At 34.5% G+C, this 25,330-nt stretch overlaps 1 protein-coding gene across 1 annotated transcript in view; it reads right to left on the reverse strand.

Moving 5' to 3' along the window:
- The window catches only part of LOC132144290 (deoxynucleoside triphosphate triphosphohydrolase SAMHD1-like), a 54,155-nt gene extending 29,150 nt beyond the window's left edge, over positions 1–25,005 (reverse strand). Inside the window, exons 1-9 of the mRNA XM_059555069.1 lie at positions 24,978–25,005; positions 23,673–23,740; positions 15,319–15,479; positions 15,124–15,239; positions 13,854–13,910; positions 12,229–12,242; positions 10,685–10,828; positions 10,507–10,607; positions 10,253–10,361 (exon numbers count right to left, since the gene is read on the reverse strand). Coding sequence (XP_059411052.1) covers positions 10,253–10,361; positions 10,507–10,607; positions 10,685–10,828; positions 12,229–12,242; positions 13,854–13,910; positions 15,124–15,239; positions 15,319–15,479; positions 23,673–23,740; positions 24,978–25,005 — 798 coding nt within the window. The remainder of the gene's footprint in view (positions 1–10,252; positions 10,362–10,506; positions 10,608–10,684; positions 10,829–12,228; positions 12,243–13,853; positions 13,911–15,123; positions 15,240–15,318; positions 15,480–23,672; positions 23,741–24,977) is intronic.
- Between the last annotated feature and the right edge of the window lie 325 nt (positions 25,006–25,330).

The raw sequence follows: 25,330 nt of genomic DNA on the forward strand, positions 1-25,330 counted from the left end.
TACTCTGATGATATGAAATAATGAAATTTTCTAAAATTATTTAATTCATAATTCATTCTTCTATCTGACGACCTGATCGTCTTACTGTGGATAACCAATCCAATTAATTTGCTATATTCGTATGTTAGCCTAAAGATCAGCCTAATTTAACAAAACAATCATTTCAGGGACATGGCGAGTTAAAGGCAAATGTTTTTTTTTCTTCTTTTGTGCATTATGAAAGCTTTATAAAACTGTACAGCGTTTTTAACTTTTTAAACAGCATTTTCCGTCCTACACCAACTACTACACTCACCTATCATGTAAGTCTATGAAACACAATTGGACCAATCATAGTAGGTATCGGGCGGGGCTGCACATGCAATATTGCCCCAGGTGCAGCCCCACCTCAATCTGCAAACTTCAGCCAGGTGATTCTCAAGTCAAGGGTCAAGAACTCAACTAAAGCAAACACTGATCTCTAACATGGTTACTTCAAATGAAACAATAAATCAACATCTAAACCTTAGTTCATTCTCAATAAGATCTTCTGTAGACGTCTGACAGAAATAAAGTCAGCCTGGTTACACTGTAAAAAGTGTTTCTCTATATTTATTCAGTAAAATTGTGTCAAAAATTTACAAGCAATATTATTAATTAAATTTAACACATTTTAATTAAGTAGAAATAATCATTAAAAATAAGTAGAATAACATGAAAAAATTAAGTAAAATTTACTCAAAAATATTGATTTCATTGGACAAAAAAACAAAAAACACTATGCTAAAGAATACTATGGTATGCATGCCAGGCCAGTAGTTGGCGATCATGAAACATTATATGCATGCACATGACATCAGCCTTTTTACAAATTCACATTTTTGTTGCTTACATAAATATGATACAGGCATCATGTTCAAAAGGCTGTGTCTTAAGGCCCCCAAAACAGAGTTATTGAAGACACCTAAAGTTCACAAACAGAATCAAAGGGTAAATTATTGGTTACCATTATAGTAGTCAGTGTTTGCTTTAGTTGTACTCTTGACCCTTGATGTTTTAATTTTACATTTTGTATTGCTGTTGTAACTCAGTTGTAACAGCTAGACAAACTAAGAATAAAAATGATCAGGTAGTGTTGGTTATGCTATTACATAATCTTTGTTTTACCTGAATATCTGAATTCATTCAGAGTCTGATCTCTGAGATAAAATAACATTCATTATAGAAGCCCTGAGATTCAACAAAAAAAATGGAATTTTCAGTGTAATCTAGAGTTTAAGGATTCTGTTTAAAACAGAGAGAGGGGGACTTTCTTTTGGCAGACAGTGACATCAAGAACCAGCATATGAATCTCAAGAATGGTGACAATCAGCATATTCAGACGAACTGTAAGAATCACACAACAAACTACTATAGAACTGTTGCTCATAATTTATTCATGCCGCAAAGCATGATGGGAGCCATAAATGAGTTTTGATTGGTTGCTCCCAGAATGAAGTGTAACATGCGTTTTGATGGTCACCATAGTTGAGGTTCTCAGGCTGATTCTTGATGTCTGTGTGCCTAAGTGAAAACAATTTCCTTTTTTAACAAGGTTTTGATCAGAGGAGTTTCTAAGAAGTTCTCTGATAATGCTGGAAACACCTAAACTTATATTGTACAACCACAGGACACATGCCATTGATAAGACACACCCAACTCAGACCAAATGATGATGCAAAAACAAATAACATTGGCTTTTTTTGTTCAATGAAATCAATATTTTTATGTAAATTTTACTTAATTTTTTCATGTTATTCTACTAATTTTGAATGATTATTTCTACTTAATTAAAAGATGTTAAATTTAATTAATAATATTGCTCGTAAATTTTTGACACAATTTTACTGAATAAATATAGAGAAACACTTTTTACAGTGTATTAATAAGTGGAGCTGGTGTAGTAGTTCTTGTGTTTCTCTTTTCTTCAGTGATTCTGTTTGTTAACAGCAGCTGTTCATCACTAATGCTCAATCAGCACTTAGTTAATCACTTAATTACTTAATTGCAATGTACATCTTCTTTCAGTGAACTCAACTGAATTAAGTTCAGAGTACTCATAACTGTTAGTTTTTTCAACTTAAACGGTTTAAGGCAATCGGTTTCCTCAAACGGTTTGAGTTAACATAACTTAAGGATATCTGTTTACTCAAACCGTTTGAGTTAAGTTTACTTGTCGGGTGTTACAGTCAAGGCAATCGGTTTACTCAAACGGTTTGAGTTAAGTTAACTTGTCGGGTTTTACAGTGTGGTAAATGTGTTTTTAATGTTTAATTACTAATTTTTCACAATACAAACTTACAGATACTACAGTTCTCAATATAACATTGAACCATTCGGTAAAACATCCAAGTGTCAATAACAATCATAATGCCAGGTTTACATTACTCTGTTTGCAGTGAGTATGCGGTGTATTAATGGATTAAAGAGTTCACGCTACACACGGTTGCAGCCTGGTGTGAAATTTGTGAAATCAAAGCTGAAATCAAAAGCTGAATTTTCTTTAGTTTCACTTTCACACGATCCTTCAGAAATCATTCTAATATGCTGATTTGCTGCTCAAGAAACATTTAATATTATTATTATCAGTATTTAAAATAGATAAATACTTTTTTCAGGATTCTTTGATGAGTATAAAGATTCAAAGATCAGAATTTATCTGAAATAAAAAGCTTTTGGAACATTATACGCAATACCATTCAAAGGCTTTGAATTTTTTTTTTTTTTTGGGGGGGGGGATTATTGTAGAAATTAATACTTCTGTAGTAAGTAAAATGTTGTTAATTAACATTACTAAGTAGTGATAAGTACACCTACACTGTAAAATAAAATGTAAGCCAAGTTTGAAGCTGGACATTTTATATGATTAAATGTGTAAACTTTGTTTTTATAGGTGGACTGAAGAAGAACCCAGTGACCAAGACTGTGAACCAGAAAGACATAGAAAAGGCACTCTCAAAATGGTTAACTGGGGCTAGAGACAGGGGCGGAAAGAGAGCAATCAGGTCACAGCAGTCTTCAGGACTGTGATCAGTTTTGCGTGTCCATCCATACAAATTGTTGAGACCAAGTATTTTAATACAGTTTTTGTGTTTAAAAAGGGATTGTTCACCCAAAATATCAAAATCTTTTCTCTCTCTTCTATTGATTAAACCAGTGATGTCAAACTCTGATTCTGGAGGACCACAGTCCTGCAGAACTTGGCTCCAACCCTAATTAAAAGTACCTGATCCAGCTAAACAAACCCTTCAGGATTATTTGAAAACTAGATGTAATGTGTGTTGGAACAGGGTTGGAACTAAAATACGCAGGGCTGTGGCCCTCCAGGGGTTTGAAACCGCTGCTTTAAACACCATAAGACTTTAAACCCCTTTGTATATACAGAACAGACCAAAAGTTTGGACACACCTCCTCATTCAAAGAGTTTTCTTTATTTTCATGACTATTAAAATTGTAGATTCACACTGAAAGCATCAAAACTATGAATTAACACGTGGAATTATATACACAACAAAAAAGTGTGAAACAACTGAAAATATGTCATATTCTAGGTTCTTCAAAGTAGCCACCTTTTGCTTTGATTACTGCTTTGCACACTCTTGGCATTCTCTTGATGAGCTTGATAAATCACCTGAAATGGTCTTCCAACAATCTTGAAGGAGTTACCCCGAGAGATGCTTAGCACTTGTTGGCCCTTTTGCCTTCTGTCTGTGGTCCAGCTCACCCCTAAACCATCTCGATTGGGTTCAGGTCCGGTGACTGTGGAGGCCAGGTCATCTGGCGCAGCACCCCATCACTCTCCTTCTTGGTCAAATAGCCCTTGATGCCTTCAGTGTGACTCTACAATTTTCATAGTCATGAAAATAAAGAAAAGGTGTGTCCAAACTTTTGGTCTGTACTGTATGTGTTTGTATATATATATATATATATATATATATATATATATATATATATATATATATATATATATATATATATATATATATATATATTTTTTTTTTTTTTTTTTTTTTTATGTTACATATGTTTGGTTATGTAAAACCAGCTGTTGCGATAGTATCATCCTGTTTTAAAATAAACTGGTAATGTTGGTGTTTAACACTTTACAAAAACTTTTATTGAAAATGTCTGAATTATAATAAAGTACTTGATATACTGAACTTTTAAATTGCACCTTTCATGTAATTATTTTATTTATTTTTTGTAGATGAATGACCAGTGGAATAGTCAAGCAGATGTATGATTATGAATGTTGCCCAGTTGGGCCCCACTTAGGTTCTATATGACATTTATATGGGCTTATTCATACAGGGCCCACATGGAACCTGTGGACAAACCCATATAGGCCCCATGTTTAAAGTCATATGGGGCTCACATTGGCCCCACAGTTGTTGTGTTGGCTGGGTCATAATTGGGACCAATATGGGTCTTATATGTGTTGCCCATTTGGGCCCCACATTAGCCCCAGTCAGGCCCCACCTTTATTTTGTTGGATGGGTCATAAGTGGGACCAATATGGGTCTTATATGTGTTGCCCAGTTGGGCCCCACATTAGCCCCAGTCAGGCTCCACCTTTATTTTGTTAGATGGGTCATAAGTGGGACCAATATGGGTCTTATATGTGTTGCCCATTTGGGCCCCACATTAGCCCCAGTCAGGCCCCATGTGTGATTCATATGGGTTAATTCCGATAGGTCCCACATGGAACCCATGGCATATTTACAGCCCATATGGGGCCCACATTGGCCCCATGATAGAATGTTGGCTGGGCAGTTGTAGTAGTTCTTGTGTTTCTCTTCTTTTCAGTGATTCTGTTTGTTAACAGCAGCTGTTCATCACTAATTCTCAATCAGCACTCAATTAATCACTTAATTGAAAAGTTTTTAAACGTACATGGTTTAAATCAAGGCCATCGGTTTACTCAAACGGTTTGAGTTAAGTTAACTTGTCGGGTTTTACAGTGTACATATAACTGCGCTTTGCATTTTGTCAGACTGACATGCTAAATGGCCAACTGACCCAGTTTACTCTCATTAATTTTGTTCACGAACAAGATAAGCTGTGCAAAGTTACCAGTTCATTTCATTCACGAACGACATTTTTCCATTCATTCAACTCATTCACGAAAGACAAGTGTACCAATTCAGTCATTTCATTCACTAACGAGATGTACTAAATCATTCAACTCATCCACGAATGACACGTGTCAGTTCACTTAACTCATTCGCGAACGACATGTGTTCCAGGTCAGTCATTTCATTCACGAATGATATCTCTAGATCTCGTTCAGACCAGATATAAAACTGGTTCAGTGAAGGGCGTATTCGTTCACGACATTCAACAAATCACATGCTCCATCACATGTCATACTCGAAGGCTATTGGCTCGAGGTTGAGTAACTCTTTGACAGGATGAAACAATTCACAGAGCTGCGCATGTGCTGCTTATAGCGCCGCGCTGCTGTGGAGGGAGGAACTTCAGTGAACGAAAAATATGAGGTAGTAGATTACGTGATCCAGAACGATTCGTTCACCTAAAAGATTCTTTCAAAAAGAACGATTCGTTCATGAAAGACACATCACTACTGTTAGTTCAAGATTTGTTTCAGCATAGCACAAATGTTTGCTGTGAAATAGTATTGCAATTGGTTAGAAGCAAATTTATCGAAGTTGCTAAAAAATTTATGGTGCCAGTTTTTTTTTTCTTTCAGTTGATTTCATCTAAGGCTGTGCTTAGTGATGGCAAGATGAGGCCTCGTGAAGCTTTAAGCTTTCCAGCAAAGAGATTCACACAAGGGTTAATTTTTGGAGGCTTAACTTGCTCAAAATAACACCTGGTGGCCAAAGAGCATACAATATGCAGATATATTACAGACAGAGGTGGATAGTCCAGGGGTCAGAAAGTAAAAGTCCTGCCATATTTTTGTTCCATCCATGAACTCAGCAGCTGATTTCACCAGAGGAGGAACCAAGTCATTCCTTTCAAGTCACAAATGAGTATCAAGGCAAATCCCAAGTCCTCAAAGAGTTAAAGTTAATGAGATAATTAAGTGACTAATTAAATGATGATTTTGCATTAGTGATGAACACCTGTTGTTATTGTAAATTACAGAGGTTCAGATGTTGATGTTTTATTTGTTAAAATGATGCCACCATCATGGAGATCAGTGTTTGGTTTAGTTGTGCTCTTGACCCTTGACTAGTTGTACTAGATCTCTCTCTGTAGCTCTGTGTGTGGTGTTGTAGAGAAAAGAGATCAGTGTACAGCCACAATGTGCTAGTGTGATAATATTCAAAAGAGTGTTTTTTTTTCTTCTCATATGATTATATTTTGAATAATCATACCAGTGAAATCCAGTATGAATAATTAGTTGTCAACACTGTTGAGGATCATATGATAAATACCTAATCCTTAAAAGGCCTCTATTTATTTATTTTTTTTTACTTAATATTGAAGTATTATGGTGGTACTGTATAATGAGATATCTCTTTTTTAGAGAATAATGTAGAATTTCAAATTGAGATCATGCAGTCATCAAAAGCATACGTTACCTGCTAGATCAAGATTTGTTTCTGCATCACACACATGTTTGTTGTCAAACAATAATGCATTTGCTTAGATGCAGATTTACCAAAACTTTTAAAAGGCTCAAGAGCACAACTGAAGCAAATACTGACCATAATTATGGTGACAAAGTTGTTTTTTTTTCTTCCAATTGATTTCATCCAAGGCTGAGCAGGTGTTTATCACTAATGCACAATCTTCATTTAATTAGTCACTTTATCATCTCATTAGCTTTAACTCTTTCATGACTTGGGATTTGACTTTCAAGTCACAAGCAAGTCTTCAAGTTAGTGATGGCAAGATGAAGCCTCATGAAGTGGTTCACAAAAGGGTTAATTTCTGGAAACTTAACTTGCTCACAATACCACCTGGTGGCCAACAAGTGTAAAACAAGCAGATATATTACAGAGAGAGGTGTAAAGTCCACGGGTAAGAAAGTAAAAGTCCTGCCATATTTTTGTTCCACCCATGAACTCAGTAGCTGATTTCACCCGAGGAACCAACTCATTCCTTCTAAGTCACAAATAAGTCTCAAGTTAAATCCCAAGTCCTAAAAGAGTTAAAGTTAGTGAGATAATTAAGTGACTAATTAAATGATGATTGTGTGTTAGTGATGAACACCTGCTGTTATTGAGAATTACAGAGGATCAGATGATTTATTGGTTAAAATGATTCAACCATCATGGAGATCAGTGTTTGCTTTAGTTGGGCTCTTGACCCTTTCAACAAATTGAAGCAGTTTGCATTTAAATGCTTGCAGTTGTGTTACATAGTAAACATTAACACATTGCTGAATTAAAAGCTTGAAATAGCAAGTAGCAAAGTATAGCAAGTTTTCTTCTAAAACAGTGAAATGAACATAATGAAGGCGTCTCTCTTTGGTTTGTTAAATGAGGTTCAGCTTTCACTGAACTACAAAAAAGTCCTATTAAACAAATATTATTATATATTATCATATGATCCTCAACACTGGTGACAATAATTATTCATGTTACAGTGCATGATGGGAGTTTTTACTATGGTGTTACCCAGCATGCACTTCAGTATGAAGCATTTTGTTGATTGTCACCATTGTTGAGATTCATATGCTGGGTCATAATGTCTGTGCGTCTTATTGGGAAAAGGTTTCAAAAATGTATATTTGTTACATACATTAGATTTCAAAGCAGCAAACACTGATCTCCATGATGGTGGCATCATTTTAACCAAGTACAGCATCAGCATCTGATCCTCTGTAACGCACAATAACAGCAGGTGTTCATCACCAATGTACAATCATCATTTAATTAGTCTCTTAGGTATCTTATTAGCTTTATCTCTTTGAGGACTTGGGATTTGACTTGAGACTAGTTTGTGACTTGAAAAGAAATGACTTGGTTCCTCCTCCAGTGCAATCACCTGCTGAGTTCATGGGTGGAACAAAAATATGGCAAGACTTTTACTTTCTGACCCCTGGACTATCCACCTCTGTCTGTAATATATCTGCATATTGTATGCTCTTTGGCCACCAGGTGTTATTTTGAGCAAGTTAAGCCTCCAAAAATTAACCCTTGTGTGAATCTCTTTGCTGGAAAGCTTAAAGCTTCACGAGGCCTCATCTTGCCATCACTAAGCACAGCCTTAGATGAAATCAACTGAAAGAAAAAAAAAACTGGCACCATAATTTTTTTAGCAACTTCGATAAATTTGCTTCTAACCAATTGCAATACTATTTCACAGCAAACATTTGTGCTATGCTGAAACAAATCTTGAACTAACAGTAGTGATGTGTCTTTCATGAAATGACTTGGTTCCTCCTCCAGTGAAATCACCTGCTGAGTTCATGGGTGGAACAAAAATATGGCAAGACTTTTACTTTCTGACCCCTGGACTTTACACCTCTGTCTGTAATATATCTGCTTGGTTTACACTCGTTGGCCACCAGGTGGTATTGTGAGGAAATTAAGTTTCAAGAAATTAACCCTTTTGTGAGCCACTTGGCTGTAAATCTTAATGCTTCATGAGGCTTTATCTTGCCATCCCTACTTCAAGTCATACCCCAAGTCCTCAAAGGGTTAAAGTTAAAGAGATAATTAAGTGAATAATTAAATTATGATTATGCACTAGTGAAGAACACCTGCTGTTATGGAGAACTACAGAGGATCAGAGGTTGATGTTTTATTTGTTAAAATGATGCAACCATAATGGAGATCAGTGCTTCCTTTAGTTGACCTCTTGATCCTTGGCTATTGTGTTAGATCTTTTTCTGTAGCAGTGCATGAGATACATAGAGAAGATGTTAACTCTATATGTGACAAACTAGTGATTGGGACCTGGTCTTGTTACAATCAAATTGACATTTGTTTCTATTGAGTTTTAAATAATCAACCCAGTAAAACTACAGCATGCAAAATAATTACAGTGACTGAATCTTATATATATTAAATGCATATAAAACTTGAGCTCCAGTACTCTTTAGACACACACAGACATAAAGAAGCAGCATATGACTCTCAACAGTGGTGACAATCAACAAAATGTTGCATGCTGGGTAACACATTTGTAAAAAACTCCCGTCATGCACTGCAGTATGAAAAATTGTCACCACTGTTGAGGATCATGTGAGAGGTGTGCATGTCTAAAAGCCTGAACTAACAGTTTTCTTTTTCTGTCCTTCAATGTTGAAGGATTGCGGTAGTATTTGTTTTGGGGTCTTTCTATATTTTTTTACTTCAGTTCAGTAAAAGCTGAGTGGTAGTCAACAATCCAACAATAAAGACTATTTCATAATGTTCAATAATGAGTTATAAGCAGAAATAACATAAGATCATCTGTTACTGCAAGGTTTGATTTAGCAATACATACATATTTATTGCAAAAACAATATTGCAAGTGTTTTGAATCAAATACCTTTGAATTAGTAAAAGGGTCAAGAGACTACCTAAAGCAAACCTTGACCACAATAATGGTCGCATAGTGATTTTTTTTTTCTTCAGTTAAAGGCTGTGGCTAAATACAGTTGTAGTTCTTGTGTTTCTCTTTACTTCAGTGATGTTGATTGTTAACAGCAGATGTTTAATTAGTCACTTAATTATCTCATTAACTTTAACCCTTTGAGGACTTGGGATATGACTTGAAGACTTGCTTGTCCCACCTCTGCTTCTTTGTGACTTGGAAGGAATGACTTGGTTCCTCCTCTGATGAAATCAGCTGCTGAGTTAATGGGTGGAGCAAAAATATTGCAGGACTTTTACTCTTTGGCCCCTGTACTTCCCACCTCTGTCAGTTACAAGTCTGAACCATTAGGCCATGTGCTCAGAAGACACGACTGCAGAGCTGTAAATGTTCATGCAATGTGAATAGGTGTACATGTAATGCTATAATCATCACTTTTCACAATGAGTTAATCTGGACAGCTGTAAAAGTAAAATGCAGTTTGAGAGAGCTCCACATGTAATACTTGTTATATGCAAAGATTTTAGACAATCACTGCAGTGGGTGTTTCCATTGATCTCTGACAGCAGACACACCTATTCCAAAAAAGTGTTCATCAGATGCTAAAATCAGGTCAGAAAATAACCATTTATTTCAAAATTATGACTGCTTGCAAAATGTAGCCAAGTTTCTTAAAAGTGGCCAGTTATAAAGTGTTTAATTGATGGTGTAAATGAACGGGTGAATTAACAGGTACCTTGTCTCTGAAGCAGATGTGTTTCCTCCTGTTCACCTCACACACTCGAGCAGATTTTAGCAGACGCTGAGAGTCAAAACCACATGGAATGCCAAGATAATAACAATCTCTACACGTAAAATAAGAGAGGAATTACACTAACACCATAACTGATAAAAAATGAATACACTTACAATGGGCCACATTTATTCTTTATCTTCAGCTGTTCAATACCTGCTCAAACCATTTAAATATAATTTTAAAATACAACTAACCGAGCCAAATAGTCCCATTTGTCCACATCAATGCCGTTCACTTTATTTGCCACAATCTCATACAGGAAGGATTTGTCCTCAGCCCTGCCCTCCATTAACCACTGCAAGATGGGAAATATTTTGCACTTTAACACTGTATCCGGATAAAAGCTGAAACAGCAGCTTAAACACATTTTACCTTTCCATCCTTTTGTCCTTTCAGAATTAATTCCTCAATGAATTTGATGTCTTTCTGTAAATCCAATCCATAGAATTTCATCTCTTTGGCCAGTCCATTCCTTCTTTTCATGCAGCGAAACATGTCAACAGACGCCTGCTCATGCTTCAGAAGATCAACATAAAAACTCATCAGTACAATTGAAGTGTACTCATAAATGACTAGTGCTGCCAATCAATAAAAAAAAATAACTAATTAATAACACATTTTTCTGGAATTAATTTTGATTAATTATATTGTAACAATTTCACACTGAATCTCCAAATTAATGTAGAGAGAACATAAAGGTGTTTTTTTCTTTCTTTTTTATGAGTTTAATGCCATCTTTTTATTAACTAGCCTGCTAATTAAGATACCAATAATGCTACTGATGTCTCTATTAAATTCTCTTTTCCCTCAATTATAGTCATTAATTACAGCCATTCAAAATAACAGTATAACTAAAAGCTATTATTTTTCGACAGTTAAAAAGCAGAAATGGGTACTCCAGGAGGCAAAGAATAAATGTCCTGGATTAAAGATAACATATAGAACATTTTAAACTATATAAAATATATTACATACAGATATTTAAACTCCAAAACTTATTTCCTTTTTCCAGTCACACACGGACATCAAGAACCAGCATATGAATCTCTACAATGGTGAAAATCAACAAAATTATTGCAATGCATGAAAGACTCCCATAATGCACTGCAGCATGAATAATTATGTTCACCACTGTTGAGGATCATATGATAAATTTTCATAGTTAAAGGCCTAATCCTAAAAAGCTTTTTTTCTTTCTTAATATTGAAACATTGTGGCGGCAACTCTTCATGATCATTTGGGCTTTTTAACTCATTTAAGACTGTTTATGAACTGCACATTTTGACATAATAGTATTTTTTAGTTTTTGTATGTTGAAGCACTACTGACAGTCTGTCTGAAGAGGGTTTCTGTGCACGTGCTTGTGCTGGATGCCTGTGTTCACAGAGAGCTGCTTCACAAACAGAGCGCCAGTCCTGAATTAACTTCTCTTTTGTGTTTTATTGTACTTAATAGCATGTTCACATAGTCTAAAAGAAAAAAAAATGATGCTGCAATATTTTCTTTAATTTAATTAATGGGTTAAACTGAAAAAGATTAATTGCAAAATTAACATTTTAATTCTGACAGCCTTATTAATTAAATAACCTTGCTTTGTAGTTTATATTTTTTTTATTATTATTAGTCAATGCTCTCTGAAGAAGCAACTTTGAAGGTGGATGTTCAGAGCATGTAAGTCATGAATTTGTGACAGCTTTGCATTACTGCCTTTTACTGCTTCCAGTTTGCACTTGTACTACAATAATTGCAGTCACAGTCATTTTTCTTTCTATTACAGTAAAATAAATAAAAAATTATTCATGTTTTATGAAATAAAATTTTTGATTTGGTATTTTATGTAGCTCACTCTCTTTGAAATAGCCTGCCATGTATATTATCATATATTTGTATCTGTACAGAAGAGTTATGATGCTTACCTCCCAAGGCTTATCTGAGAAATGAAAAGAAATTTTAGATATCATGTAAGGCAGATTTAACAATGTACATACATAGACCAACTCAGATCTGACTTAGATCTTGAGAGATTTAAGTATTTTATTTTCAGTTCATCTAAGGCTGTGGCTGAAGAAAATGTAGATGGTGTTCTTATTTCTCTTTCTTCCCATGCTTGTTCACAGCAGATGTTTGAATTATTGGATGTTTCATCATACTTACCTTTCAAAAACATTCTACTAACATTAAGGAAACTGGATCTTTTTTATGTTCTTGGAATGTTGCAAATCAAGGTTCCTAGAATGTTGAATGTTCCTCCCACTGGCCAAAGTTATGTCCAGTGGACGTCTTTTTATGTCTTTGCTGATGTTGAAAAGACGTCCACTGAGGAGCCAGAATTAAAGTTTTTATGACGTCTTTTTTTGACGTCTTCTGTACGTCCGATTTAGACGTTCACAGAACCTCCTTACAAGGTTAAAAACTAGTTCAAAAGTGGTCAATGGAAATGTTTTCAACATCATTTAAGGTTCATTTAGACATCATTTATACTGTTTCTGGACCAAATCAACACTCTCAGGATGCATTATATTAAGAGTCATGTTACTTCAATGTAATTTCCAGACACTGTGTTTGTCCTAAAATCAAGAAAATAAAATAATCTTCATGAAATAATGAAATGACTGATGATTGAGCATGTGGTAAAATCAACTGCAAATCAAAGACATTAAATCTCTGAAGATCTCAGCAAAGGAGGATCAAACATCTCCACAAACAGCTTCACTCATTAGATTGACTTTATTTCTGTCAGACATCTAGATAAGCTCTTATTGAGAATTAACAGAGGTTTAAATGTTGATATTTGATTCATTTGAAGTCACCATTGTGGTGGACAGTGTTTGGTTTAGTTGGGATCTTGCTCCTCATACTTCTTGTGTTAGCTTGTCTTTGGTTGTTGTAATTGTGAGTTTGTCAAACACTGTTTCACTGGCAAATGAAGATGAAATTAAAGGAGTTCAGGTGTTATCAGTTCTTTGTTGATGACGGAAAAGTCATCACATAAGAAACTGAGGTCATGAAATTAGATTTTTTTTTTAATATATCCTCCAAACATTTTGATTTTACAATACAGACACCAAGAACAAAATACTTGCTTATTTTGAATATGGACAAGATGCGTTCAAAATATTTTGTAGTTTTTAACCTTGTAAGGAGGTTCTGTGAACATCTAAAACAGACGTCATATAAACGTTCATTCTGGCTCCTCAGTGGACGTCTTTTCAACGTCTGCAAAGACATAAAAAGACATCTACTAGACATAACTTTGCCCAGTGGGCTCTATAATGTCAAGAAAACTGGGCATTTGTTATGTTCCCTGAACCAACACTCAGTATTTGGAGAACATTTTTGTAACAAAATTAGCTGGGGACTCATTTACACATTTGCCAGTCTCCACACACACACACACACACACACAAAAACACAAATGACTACACTGATTGAATAAAGACAACAATGCTTATTAACAATGGCAAAATATTTAGTTTGCTCTCAGATTTATTGCTTAAATGCCAAGCTGAAATCACTGAAGTGAGAAAACTCAGACACTCACCAGGCAGGACTTCAGGGATGAACATGCCATCAAACAAATGAGAGAACGGACCATGACCTGAAAGGACAAAGTAACATGTTTATTATACATAATGGTTGTTTTTATAAGTTCAGTTATGAATCTCATTCTTCTAAAAAAAGATTAAAACCTTAAAAGAGAACCAAAAGAAAAAAAAATAAGAAAATAAGAGTTGACTGTGCTAATTGTTACCCCACTATCCATATGTTAACTATGGGGGGGGGGGGGGGGGGCTGTTTAAACAACAAAAAGCAATTGAATACACACCAGGGGGGTATTCCAGAAAGCAGGTTATGTGACATAACCGGGTATGTTTAAGAGTAAGTAAATGGATAACCTCAACTTTCGGTTCCAAAAACGGAGGTAACTTTCAGGTTATGTTAGTTGTCATAGCAACTCACTCTCTGAACATAACCTGCTCCAGAGAAGGTTATGATCCACGATTAGTTCACTTCAGCGAGCCTTCAGTGGGCGTGATAGATACCGCACAACATTATATAATATTAGAATATGAAATATAGCCTATTATATATATATGTTAATGAGGAAGCGCTAATATAAGTAATAAATAAGGTAATATATTATTCTAATATGATTATTTCTTTTATTGGCATATATAAGAGTTATCTGTAAATTATGTATTAAGAGGTATGTATAAATTATAAAAAACTATGACAAGGTAATGTTTAACTTATATATATTTATATATTTTATTTATTATATGTTATATCTCACTGCATGGAGTGGCATTTTTCTATAATGTCTAAATTCTAAATCAAAATACATATCTGATATGACTTAATGTATAATTAGCATAAAACAAACAATATAATTCACATTCTCAAGTATTAAAGATTAAATGGAAAAAAATAAAAATGATTGCACCGCCATCAATTAGGTGGAGATATGCTCTAAGCATGTAAACAACTAATTAACAAAAGAAAAAGAAAGAAACAGCATGGCGCGTGTTTTCTTAGCGCCCGTTTCTATAGTGACTCGTCGATTAGTCGCTCTGTTGAGAATGTCTTGAGTCTTAACCAGGAACATACTCTGAGTTGAATTAACTTACTCCCGGACGAGTTTTTGGAACCACATACGTCGAGTAAGCAAGGTTTGGGGTTAATCAACCGAGAGTTCAGGTTTTAGTTCACAGTAAGTTAACCCTGCTTTCTGGAATACCCCCCAGTTTGCTTTTAACAATTTCTCTAAAGATGTTCTATGTAAAATATTCACATGAATGTTTGGTACTCACCCATGTCATGGCACAGGGCAGCGATCTGGACACACAGGAAATCCTTTTTTTTGATGTTGAGTTCTGGTTGATTCTCATGTAGAGTCTTGAGAAGACATCCTGCTAAATGTGCCACACTAACACACACAAAAACAAACAGTATTAGTGTATTTCAAGGAAAAAAATGCAAGTCCCAAAAAAGAGGGAAAAATGTACCCAAGTGAGTGTTCGAAGCGAGTGTGAGTGGCGCCCGGATACACTAGATGTTTCGTTCCCAGTTGTTTAATGTATCGAAGTCTCTGAAACTGAGGAGTATCAATCATTTTCACCAGCAGCGGGTGCAGCTCAATGTTACCATGAATGGGGTCATTGAAGATCTGCAGGACAGAGAAACAGTTTATAGAAACTGACATAGAGAAAACTGTCAGAAGCAGAAAGAAAAAGGATATAATCTAAAGTTACTTTGAAAAATAATTACACATTTAAATGTGACATTCATTATGGGCTTGTGTGAAGTTTTTAGTTTAATTATAGCCTAAATTGTTAAAGAATAATTTTAATTGCTGTTTAAAATATCCATCTTGAAACAAGATGTTAAAACTTTAAAGACTACAATTGTTTGAGCATGTCACCATTGTTGAGATTCATACACTGATTCCTGATCTCTGTTTTTCCACTTATGTTTTCTTTAAAAATAGTTGTTTTGATCTGAATCAAATGTAAATGTGTTATGGGTCTAAGTTGGCTAGCACTATACTGTAGACAGATTAAAAATTAATACTAATAAACATGCTGCTAAAGTTAAAAACAATACAGTTAAAGCAGTGTTGAATTTAAATAATTTCAGCAAAATGCAGATCCTCGTTTTATGTCAGACTGTGGTGACAGCAGCGTGGACTTATCGCTCACATAATGTATCTATAATAACAGGAAAACATATAGATCTCATGACAAAAAATGTTTTAACAACATAATTATATTGTTTTTACAACATAACATCTCGTTATTACGAGAAAATATGTTGTTTTAATGAGAAACAGCTCGTTATTACGAGAAAATATGTTGTTTTAATGAGAAACAGCTCGTTATTACGAGAAAAAATGTTTTTTAACGAGAAAAGATTGTCAAAATGATATATCTCGTTATTATGACAGAAGTGAGTGGAAAAAACAATATATGTGTGGCAGCAATGCGTGACCGTAGATTAGTATTCTGATGTGTCTCAGTCTGTAGAATCATTGAGTTGCCATAAAAAAGTGAAATAAAAGCAACTAATATCATGGGTCAGACTATTGCAAATCAGATAATCAGGTTGCTTTTTGATGATATTTTAATCATCAGCAAGCAACCAGCATCATCTACTCACGAAAACAAACATAACAGCCAGAGAAAAACATTTAAAACTCAAGTGTAAAATACTTTTTAACAGAACATTCTTGGAATTAAAATAGAACTTGCCGGTGAAAACGTTCCCAGAACATGAAATGTTCTCTGAACATTCTTAGAACATTAACATTCCTATCTGTCAGCTCGCAGTCTTTACAAATATATAAATAAATTAATAAACAAATTAATATTTAAATAATTAATTAACAAACAAACAAATAAATAAATAATTGGACAGAGACTTGGACTATGAAGTTTAGTTACAGATAGTAAAGCTTGGGTTTACATATTATAGGGATGTACATTTATATGGAATATATTTTCTCAAAGGGGTCATGTAAGGATGAAAGAACCTGAGATACTTTGATCTCCTGAGAAACAGACAATACAAACATACGCAGGCATCTTCGAGACACCCCACAGAGTGGAGGAGCAGGAGACCTCCTTCCCTTCTGGCCATTTGTTTCATTTTAAATCCCTTCATCCATTCTTCCTTCCTTCTACTCAGTCTGCTCAAAATGATTACATGAAAATGCCAATGCAAGTGAACTAACACTCATGTCTAGTATCATTTGAAATGTTTTAGGGGCGACTGGTACAATGGTCCCAATCTTAAAAAATGTAGACTAAAAGATAATACAGATCCTAAGAGATAAGGTATATTATGCTGTAATGGGAGTGCCCTTTTCCAGGGTCCTCCATGTAAATTATCTTATTTTCCTTTGAGGTGTAAACTATCCCGGTCTGGGACCTTGGTTAAGGCAAATAACAACTGTTTGTTCAAGCCTCATTTGGGGGATGTTTTATCTTGGTTTTGTATTTAAAGGATTGCAGCAAAAGGATCAGGGTGATTCTGTAGCCAGAAAGCCCGTAGTGTGTTGAGTGTCTCTTCACTTTATACTATGTATTTTCTAAGGTCAGGTATGCATATCTTACTTTTAGATTCATCTTTGAGAATTTGATGTTTTATATTGATATGATTTGTTATGTTTGAATTTGGTATGTAATTGGCAGAATACATATTTACCTGACTGATAATAAATTGTTACATTTGATTTTATTCTGTTTTACTCTATAATTATTGACTCGTATTGTATGTTGAATCCTTGTTAGTTACCAGAGCACCTGAAAGAATTAGTTAATATGAAATAAAGAGTTTAACTAAAATAATCAAATGTCAGAATACTAATTAGAAACCAATTCGTATTCCAACATAAATTGGAGGTAATAATAAAATGTAGTCAGATTAGATACTAAAATGAGACAGATATGAGTTTAACTTAAATTGAATAACTCTTCGCGCTGAAAAGACTGAACACACAGGAAACCTTTAGCCAGCACCAGATACCTTCCTTGGGCCGTGTGCCTGGACCTTACTGTCATATGATGCAATTTCAACTGTTCCTTTCTCTATGGAGTGTTACAAACGCTTGGTGCATAAAGAAGATTTGTAAAGTTGACTTGGAAGGAATGACTTGGTTCCTCCTCTGGTGAAATCAGCTGCTGAGTTCATGGGTGGAACAAAAATATGGCAGGACTTTTACTCTTTGGCCCCTGGACTACCCAAATCTGGTTCTTACAGGGCTTTCAACAAAGGAGGTCCTTAAAAAATATCAGAAGCAGGCATGGAAGTAACCAGGGTTCCTCAAATCTTGTCCTGGAGGGAGTTTAGCTCCAACCCTGATCACACTCACCTACCTGTGATTTTCTAATGATCCCAAAGACACTGATTAGCTTGCTCGGTTGTGTTTGATTAGGTTTAGAGCTAAACTCTGCAGGAAAGTGGATCTTGTGGGCCAGATTTGAGGATCCTTGAAGTAACCGACATCATTCCAAGTCATTCCTTCCAAGTCACAAACTAGTCTTGAGTCAAATCCCAAGTCCTCAAAGGGTTAAAGTTAATGAGATGATTAAGAGACTAATTAAATGATGATTGTACATTAGTGATGAACATCTGCTGTTAACAATCAACATCACTGAAGTAAAGAGAAACACAAGAACTACAATTGAATTTAGCCACAGCCTTCAACTGAAAAAAAAAAAAACACTATGCCACCATAATTGTGGTCAAGGTTTGCTTTAGGTAGTCTCTTGACCCTTTTACTGATTCAAAGCAATTTGATTCAAAACAATTGCAATATTGTTTTCGCAACAAACATGTATGCATTGCTGAATCAAACCTTGCCGTGACAGATTTCTGCTTATAACTCATGGTGACCGAATAAAAAAAAACTGAATTAAAAAAATACCCTCACAATGCTTCAACGTTGAAAGACAAAAGAGGAAACTGTCAGTTCAGGCTTTTAGACATCCACACTTATCACACGATCCTCAACAGTGGTAACAACACTGCAGTGCATGACGGGAGTTTTTACTATGGTTTTACCCAGCATGCAACATTTTGTTGATTGTCACCACTGTTGAGAGTCATATGCTGGTTCTTGATGTCTGTGTGTGTCTACAGCGTAGTGGAGTTCAAATTTTGTATGCACTTAATAAACTTAGAATTCACACCCTGTAATTTTTTTGCATGCTGTAGTTTTTCTGGGTTGATTATGCAAAACTCAAAGGAAACGAATGTTAACTTGGTTGTAACCAGACCAGGTCACGATTACTAGCTTATCACATACAGACAGTTATTATCTACTCTCTGATTTACATCACCTCATGAAATGCTACAAAAAGAGATCTAACACAACAGTCAAGGGTCAAGAGCCCAACTAAACAAACACTGATCTCCATTATGGTTGCATCATTTTAACCATTAAAACATCAACATTTGATGCTCTGTAAGTTCTCAATAACAGTAGGTGTTCATCACTAATGCACAATCATCATTTATTTAGTCACTTAATTATCTCATTAATTTTAACCCTTTGAGGACTTAGGATATGACTTGAAGACTTGCTTGGGGCATGAAAGTCCCACCTCTGAACATGAGTGTCAGTCAACAATCCAAAGATAAACACAATTTCATGATGTTCAGTCATCATGAGTTATAAGAAGAAAAAGCATAAGATCATCTGTTACTGCAAGGTTCGACTCAGCAATGCATACATGTTTGTTGCGAATACAACATTGCAATTGTTTTGAATCAAATTTCTCTGAATCAGTAAAAGGGTCAAGAGACTACCTAAAGCAAACCTTGACCACAATTATGGTGGCATAGTGTATTTTTTTTCAGTTGAAGGCTGTGGCTAAATTCAGTTGTAGTTCTTGTGTTTCTCTTTACTTCAGTGATGTTGATTGTTAACAGCAGATGTTCATCACTAATGCACAATCATCATTTAATTAGTCACTTAATTATCTCATTAACTTTAACCCTTTGAGGACTTGGATATGACTTGAAGACTTGCTTGTGACTTGAAACTCCCACCTCTGAAAATTAGTCTTGAGTCAAATCCCAAGTCCTCAAAGAGTTAAAGTTAATAAGATAATTAAGTAACTAATTAAATGATGATTGTGCATTAAGGATTAACACCTGCTGTTATTGATGAAATCAGCTGCTGAGTTCATGGATGGAGCAACAATATGGCAGGACTTTTACTCTTTGGCCCCTGGACTACCCAAATCTGGTAAGAATCATGTGTAACCGTGCTATGACTTCGTCTCTACTAAAAGAAAGAAACAAAAGAAAACAGACGTTCTTTTAAATTGAGATTCAAGCAGCAATTCAGGGCTGGCTCTACAAATTGTACCTTAACCTTTAAAAGAAACGGTAAATATATGTACATTTTAATGTTTGGGAACATATATGTACCTTTTTGACCCTCAAAAAGGTACATACATGTACCTTGAGGTCCAATAATAAATCCTATGGGGTACGTTAGTGTAGATTGTACTTTGGGGGACAGAAATGGAAACTTATTGTACCCTTATTTCTGACAGTGTATAGGTTATACTAAAATGTGGTTTATGTCCATGTACCCCTAAATAATTGTACCCCTAAAGGTACAATCACAAATCACTCCCTACACCCTCATTCACTATTCCCTACATGAGTTTACTAATACAGTCCACCTGACAGAGAGAATGAAAACTAATGAGTGAATTCAGACACTGATCAACAGCTGCTGTTAACGAGCAGAATCACTGAAGAAAAGAGAAACAAGACACACACAAGAACTACAACTACGACTTCAGCCACAGCTTTAGATGAAATCAACTGAAGATTTAAACAATCAACAAAACAGCTTTACACATTACTATCAGACTGACTTTAATTTTGTCAGACCAGAGATCAAAATATCTTATTGAGAGTTGCAGTAATTTAGATGATGATGTTTTACTGTTTCGTTTGACGTTACCATTGTGGAGATCAGTGTTTGCTTTAGTTGGGATCTTAACCCTTGATCTTTTATCTTGTTTGCTATATCTGTGTTTTTAAGATGTCTGTTTCTAATAGTTACATTCTATTTATCTGGCTCAAGGTGTTGCTTGATTAATTTTGAGTTTAATTAAACAAGAATGTTACACATGTTGTTGCCTTTTTTCTTTTATTTCTCTATAATACTGACAACTGATATGACAACCAGAATATGAGAACATTTTGGATCTAAATTAATTTGAGCTTCAACATTAGTAAAACTCAAAGAGAGACATCAACATTCTGCATATGTATTTCAACAATGGTGATAATCAAAAGGTTCATGATGCAATGAATGCTGGGTACCAGCACAGGGCAAAACTCATCCAAGAATCCCAGCATGCATTGCAGAATGAATAGATTATGCCCCTGAATTGTCCACTTATTTTCTTAAATTCTTATGTGCTTGTATTTTTGCTTTTGTCTTAAGTTTTATTAGCATGTTTTGTGAAGTTCAGAATTTATCTGTTTATTTATTTTGTGGATTGTCACCATTTTTGTGATTCATAAGCAGATTCTTGTCTTTCTTAGATATAATAAAAAAATAATAAAAAAAATTGTTGTTAATTATTGTTGTTGTTATTTATTTTATTTCAGTTGATTTCATCTAATGCTGTGGCTGAAGTCAGTTGTAGATCTTGTGTTTCTCTTTCCTTTAGTGATTCTGTTTGTTAATAGCAGGTGTTCATCACTAATGCTCAATCATCAATTAATCAAAGAATAATCTCATTCAGAGTTACTATAACATTGTGTGTGCACACATTATAAGTGTTCATTTAAAACTGAGGATTTTGTTGTGGGCTTTAAAAGGGTTAAAGATTTAAGATGAAAAAAAAAACAGCATGAAACATAATTTAACAGCAATAAACTGTAATTAATTTACAGGAAACAAACTGTAGAAAAACAGTTATTTACTGGCACTATGAATAACAAGTTTTTCTACAGTGTGTTGCTGTTAAGTAAAAAAAAACAGCAATATACTGTAAAATGTAAAAGTCAGATTAATCAAATAAAAAAAAAAACATTGTGAACTACAAAACTACATTAACAGATCTCTCTTGTGCAAAAACACTTTAATACAGTTGAGTTCAGTATTTACTCTCATTATCAGTGTATGACTTTGCATAACGTTTTTCTATGGATGTCCACAAATATTTTAGTTACATTAACTTTTTTTTTTTTTTTTGATTAATCTGACTTTTACGTTTTACAGTATATTGCTGTTTTTTTTTACTTAACAGCGACACACTGGAGAAAACTGTTATTTGTAGTGCCAGTACATAACTGTTTTTCTAGTTTGTTTCCTGTAAATTAATTACAGTTTATTGCTGTTAAATTATGTTTCATGCTGAGCCGCAAGAACTGATGTCCTGCAGTTTTATATTAAACAGTGAATGTGGAGTCGTTGATACAGAGATTTTAGTTTTTAGTTATTTTACAATTATACCTTAAGATTTTGCAGTTTTATTCTAAGAAATATTTCAATAAAGCACCTTTTTTTGTGATTCCATTCTTTTAGTAAACATGCACAGGAAGCATATGTACATTTGTTACTCAGTGCAGAGTCAGCAGTACAGTTGTATTATAATATAATGGAGAAGGGTCTGGCTGCAGACTAGCATCTCCTCAGACACTTGTGCTTCTGCTAGTGACAACACTTGCAGTCGTTTTTTATCTTTTTTCTTGAATTGACAACTGAAACTGAAAGCTAAATAAATGTTTTAGTGGATAAAGCCGTGTCTGTTTGCTTAATTATTTAATGTCACTTAAAATAAGGTTACTAAACCCTTCTGACTAATTTTTTAATTTGATAATTTAGTGCTTCAGGTCAGAACATAGTTAATTCCCAGAACATAGTTAATTCCCATTCCCTTAAAAACATCTTTAAACGTTAATAATTTACCATAACTGAGAAAATTTAATACAACCAGCAAATACAAATAAAATAAAATAAAAAACTACCAGAAACAACTTTTGATTCTTATCTGTGAATGAGAATACCCTGAGATCTGTTTTTATTATTGTGCGATGGTTTGTGGACCCCCAAGCTGCTGACAAGTCAGGTGTGTTTTCCTCTGTCCTGATGTGAGAGTTATGGAAAGCTGCCAGCTCCAATATGGTGGTGATGCTGATGTGCGGTCGAGCGGCCAATGAGGTGTCTAGGTATTTATGACTATGTACATGTATCTTTTAGATGAGCATGATGTGACATTTGCCAATCAGATTCCTTGTTGCTTTTATGGTGCACCACATGTTCACAACCAATAGTTTAGAATAGACAGAATTTTCCTTACTTTAATGATGATAAATATATATTTTCACTCAATTCAAAATTTTACTTAATTTCAATAAAACATTTGCTTTAGTTGGGCTCCTGACTGTTTAACATGAGTTTTTTTTTTCATTTTTTATTTAAATTTTTTTCAAATGAATCAGGATTGAAGCTAAACTCTGCATGAAAATGGTTCTCCAGTACTGAGTTTAACCGTGCCTGCTTTAAAGTGACTTGGATGGCATTTCAATAATATTATGAAATTGAATATAATCAAAGTACAATAGTTTATGAGGATATATATATATATATATATATATATATATTTATTTATTTATTTATTTATTTATTTATTTATTTATTTATTTTTGAACATTATTTGATTAGGTCATAGTGTAAACTGCAAGTCTAAGATAGTAAAATAGTACATTATCAAATATGTTCACGTTGGCAGTCCTGATGACAACTTCAAACAAGTCATGAGCAACGTATGCTATAATTTCCCATAGAGGAGATTTTCTGCCTTCCTCTTAATGCTTCACTTGCCTTCATGGTGTCCTTTGAAAAGTCTAGGGAGTTTTTCTGCAATTCCTCATCGATTTTGCGCCTTTTCACTGCAGAGAAAGTATATGCATTTTTATACCTGTTAGAGATATACTGAGTTGTTTCAGATTGAAAACAAAAATCACTGTACATAATATATTACGCATATATTATATATTAGGGAGGGCCGGTTCGCGAAATAAATAAAATAAAAAAATAAATAAACCGTGTGGTTCTCCACACACGGTCCGGCACGATCGAGCTAGGACCGTGGTTCAACATAAATCTGACAACGCATCTGTAATAGGCTATGGTTTCTTATAAATAACACGTAAAAGAAAAACAGGGGTTGGCTAATGTATGTTTCTGATGATGGACGCGCATTCTGGTTTCCCAGTACATTACAACAACAGCGATGAGAGAGAGAGAGAGAGAGAGAGAGAGAGAGAGAGAGAGAGAGAGAGAGAGAGAGAGAGAGAGAGAGAGAGAACGTGGACAAACTCTTGTTCAAAGCTGGAATATGAACAGTCATATTTATTCCGTCATCACCCGGGAGCTGATAGGGCGCGCACAGGTGAGACCTTAATAGAGCACGTTAATATGTGTTTAAACTAAACGCATTTAAGTTTTGCCAGTTTCAACATTTAAGAGCCAGAGGACTCGAGCTCGCGCGCACAGTGTGACGATTTGTGCATGCGCTCATCTGAAGCGCGCAAATTATACGCGTTCTCTGGAGTATTGTGTTTGGACAAATTAACGCAAAAAGTATTATCAAAACGCCTTTCTTGGTAAGTATCCTAAAACAGAGCGTTCTTTTAAAGTGACAGTCTTTATATTAATCAAGCAGCAACAAGAAATAAATCACTCTCTGCTCTTGATTGAATAGCATTTGTTTATTTACTAAAGATAATCATTAATTTATAGTCAAATATGCAATGCTGTATAACATTTGATTACTTTATTCAATATATGTACCTAATGCTAGACCTACCTAAAAAAAATAAATAATAAAAAAACTGAAAAATCACTGTTTATTTTATTTTTATCTTTTGTATTTATTTGTGCTGTTGCTTGTAGTTAGGTATATATTTTTTCTTTATATATATATATATATATATATATATATATATATATATATATATATATATATATATATATATATATATATATATATATATATATTATGTATAGTTTTTCCATAAACATAGCACATACCGAACTGTACCGAAACGGTGAGTATAAAAAAGTTTAACCATTCCATCCCCAGTGTGTGTGTGTATATATATATATATATTTTTTTTTTCTCACCATCTTTTGCACCTTCAGATTCAGACATCTCTTCTTCTCAAGTATCTGATGATGTTCTTGTGTGTAGTTGTGAATGATGATGATGTTAATGAGGATCTGCAGAACTGTCTAGAGATTTTATATCAGCCCATTGTGGCATGTTACCATAGCTTTACATATTGAGGGTGTGTCATAATGACTGGTGAGTTTGATTATACTTTTGTGTTCTTCTGTGAATGTCCTGGTGGGGGCATCAGCTCTTACTGGAAATGAAAGCTGTGCTTCAGTTTGCTAAGTGGTTGTCAAGATGCACATTACTTTCTAATTTAAGGTATTCAAAAATATATCCCATCATGTTTATGTGGATTAATGAA

This window comes from Carassius carassius, chromosome 7 (genome assembly GCF_963082965.1).
Source record: "Carassius carassius chromosome 7, fCarCar2.1, whole genome shotgun sequence".
NCBI lineage: Eukaryota > Metazoa > Chordata > Actinopteri > Cypriniformes > Cyprinidae > Carassius > Carassius carassius.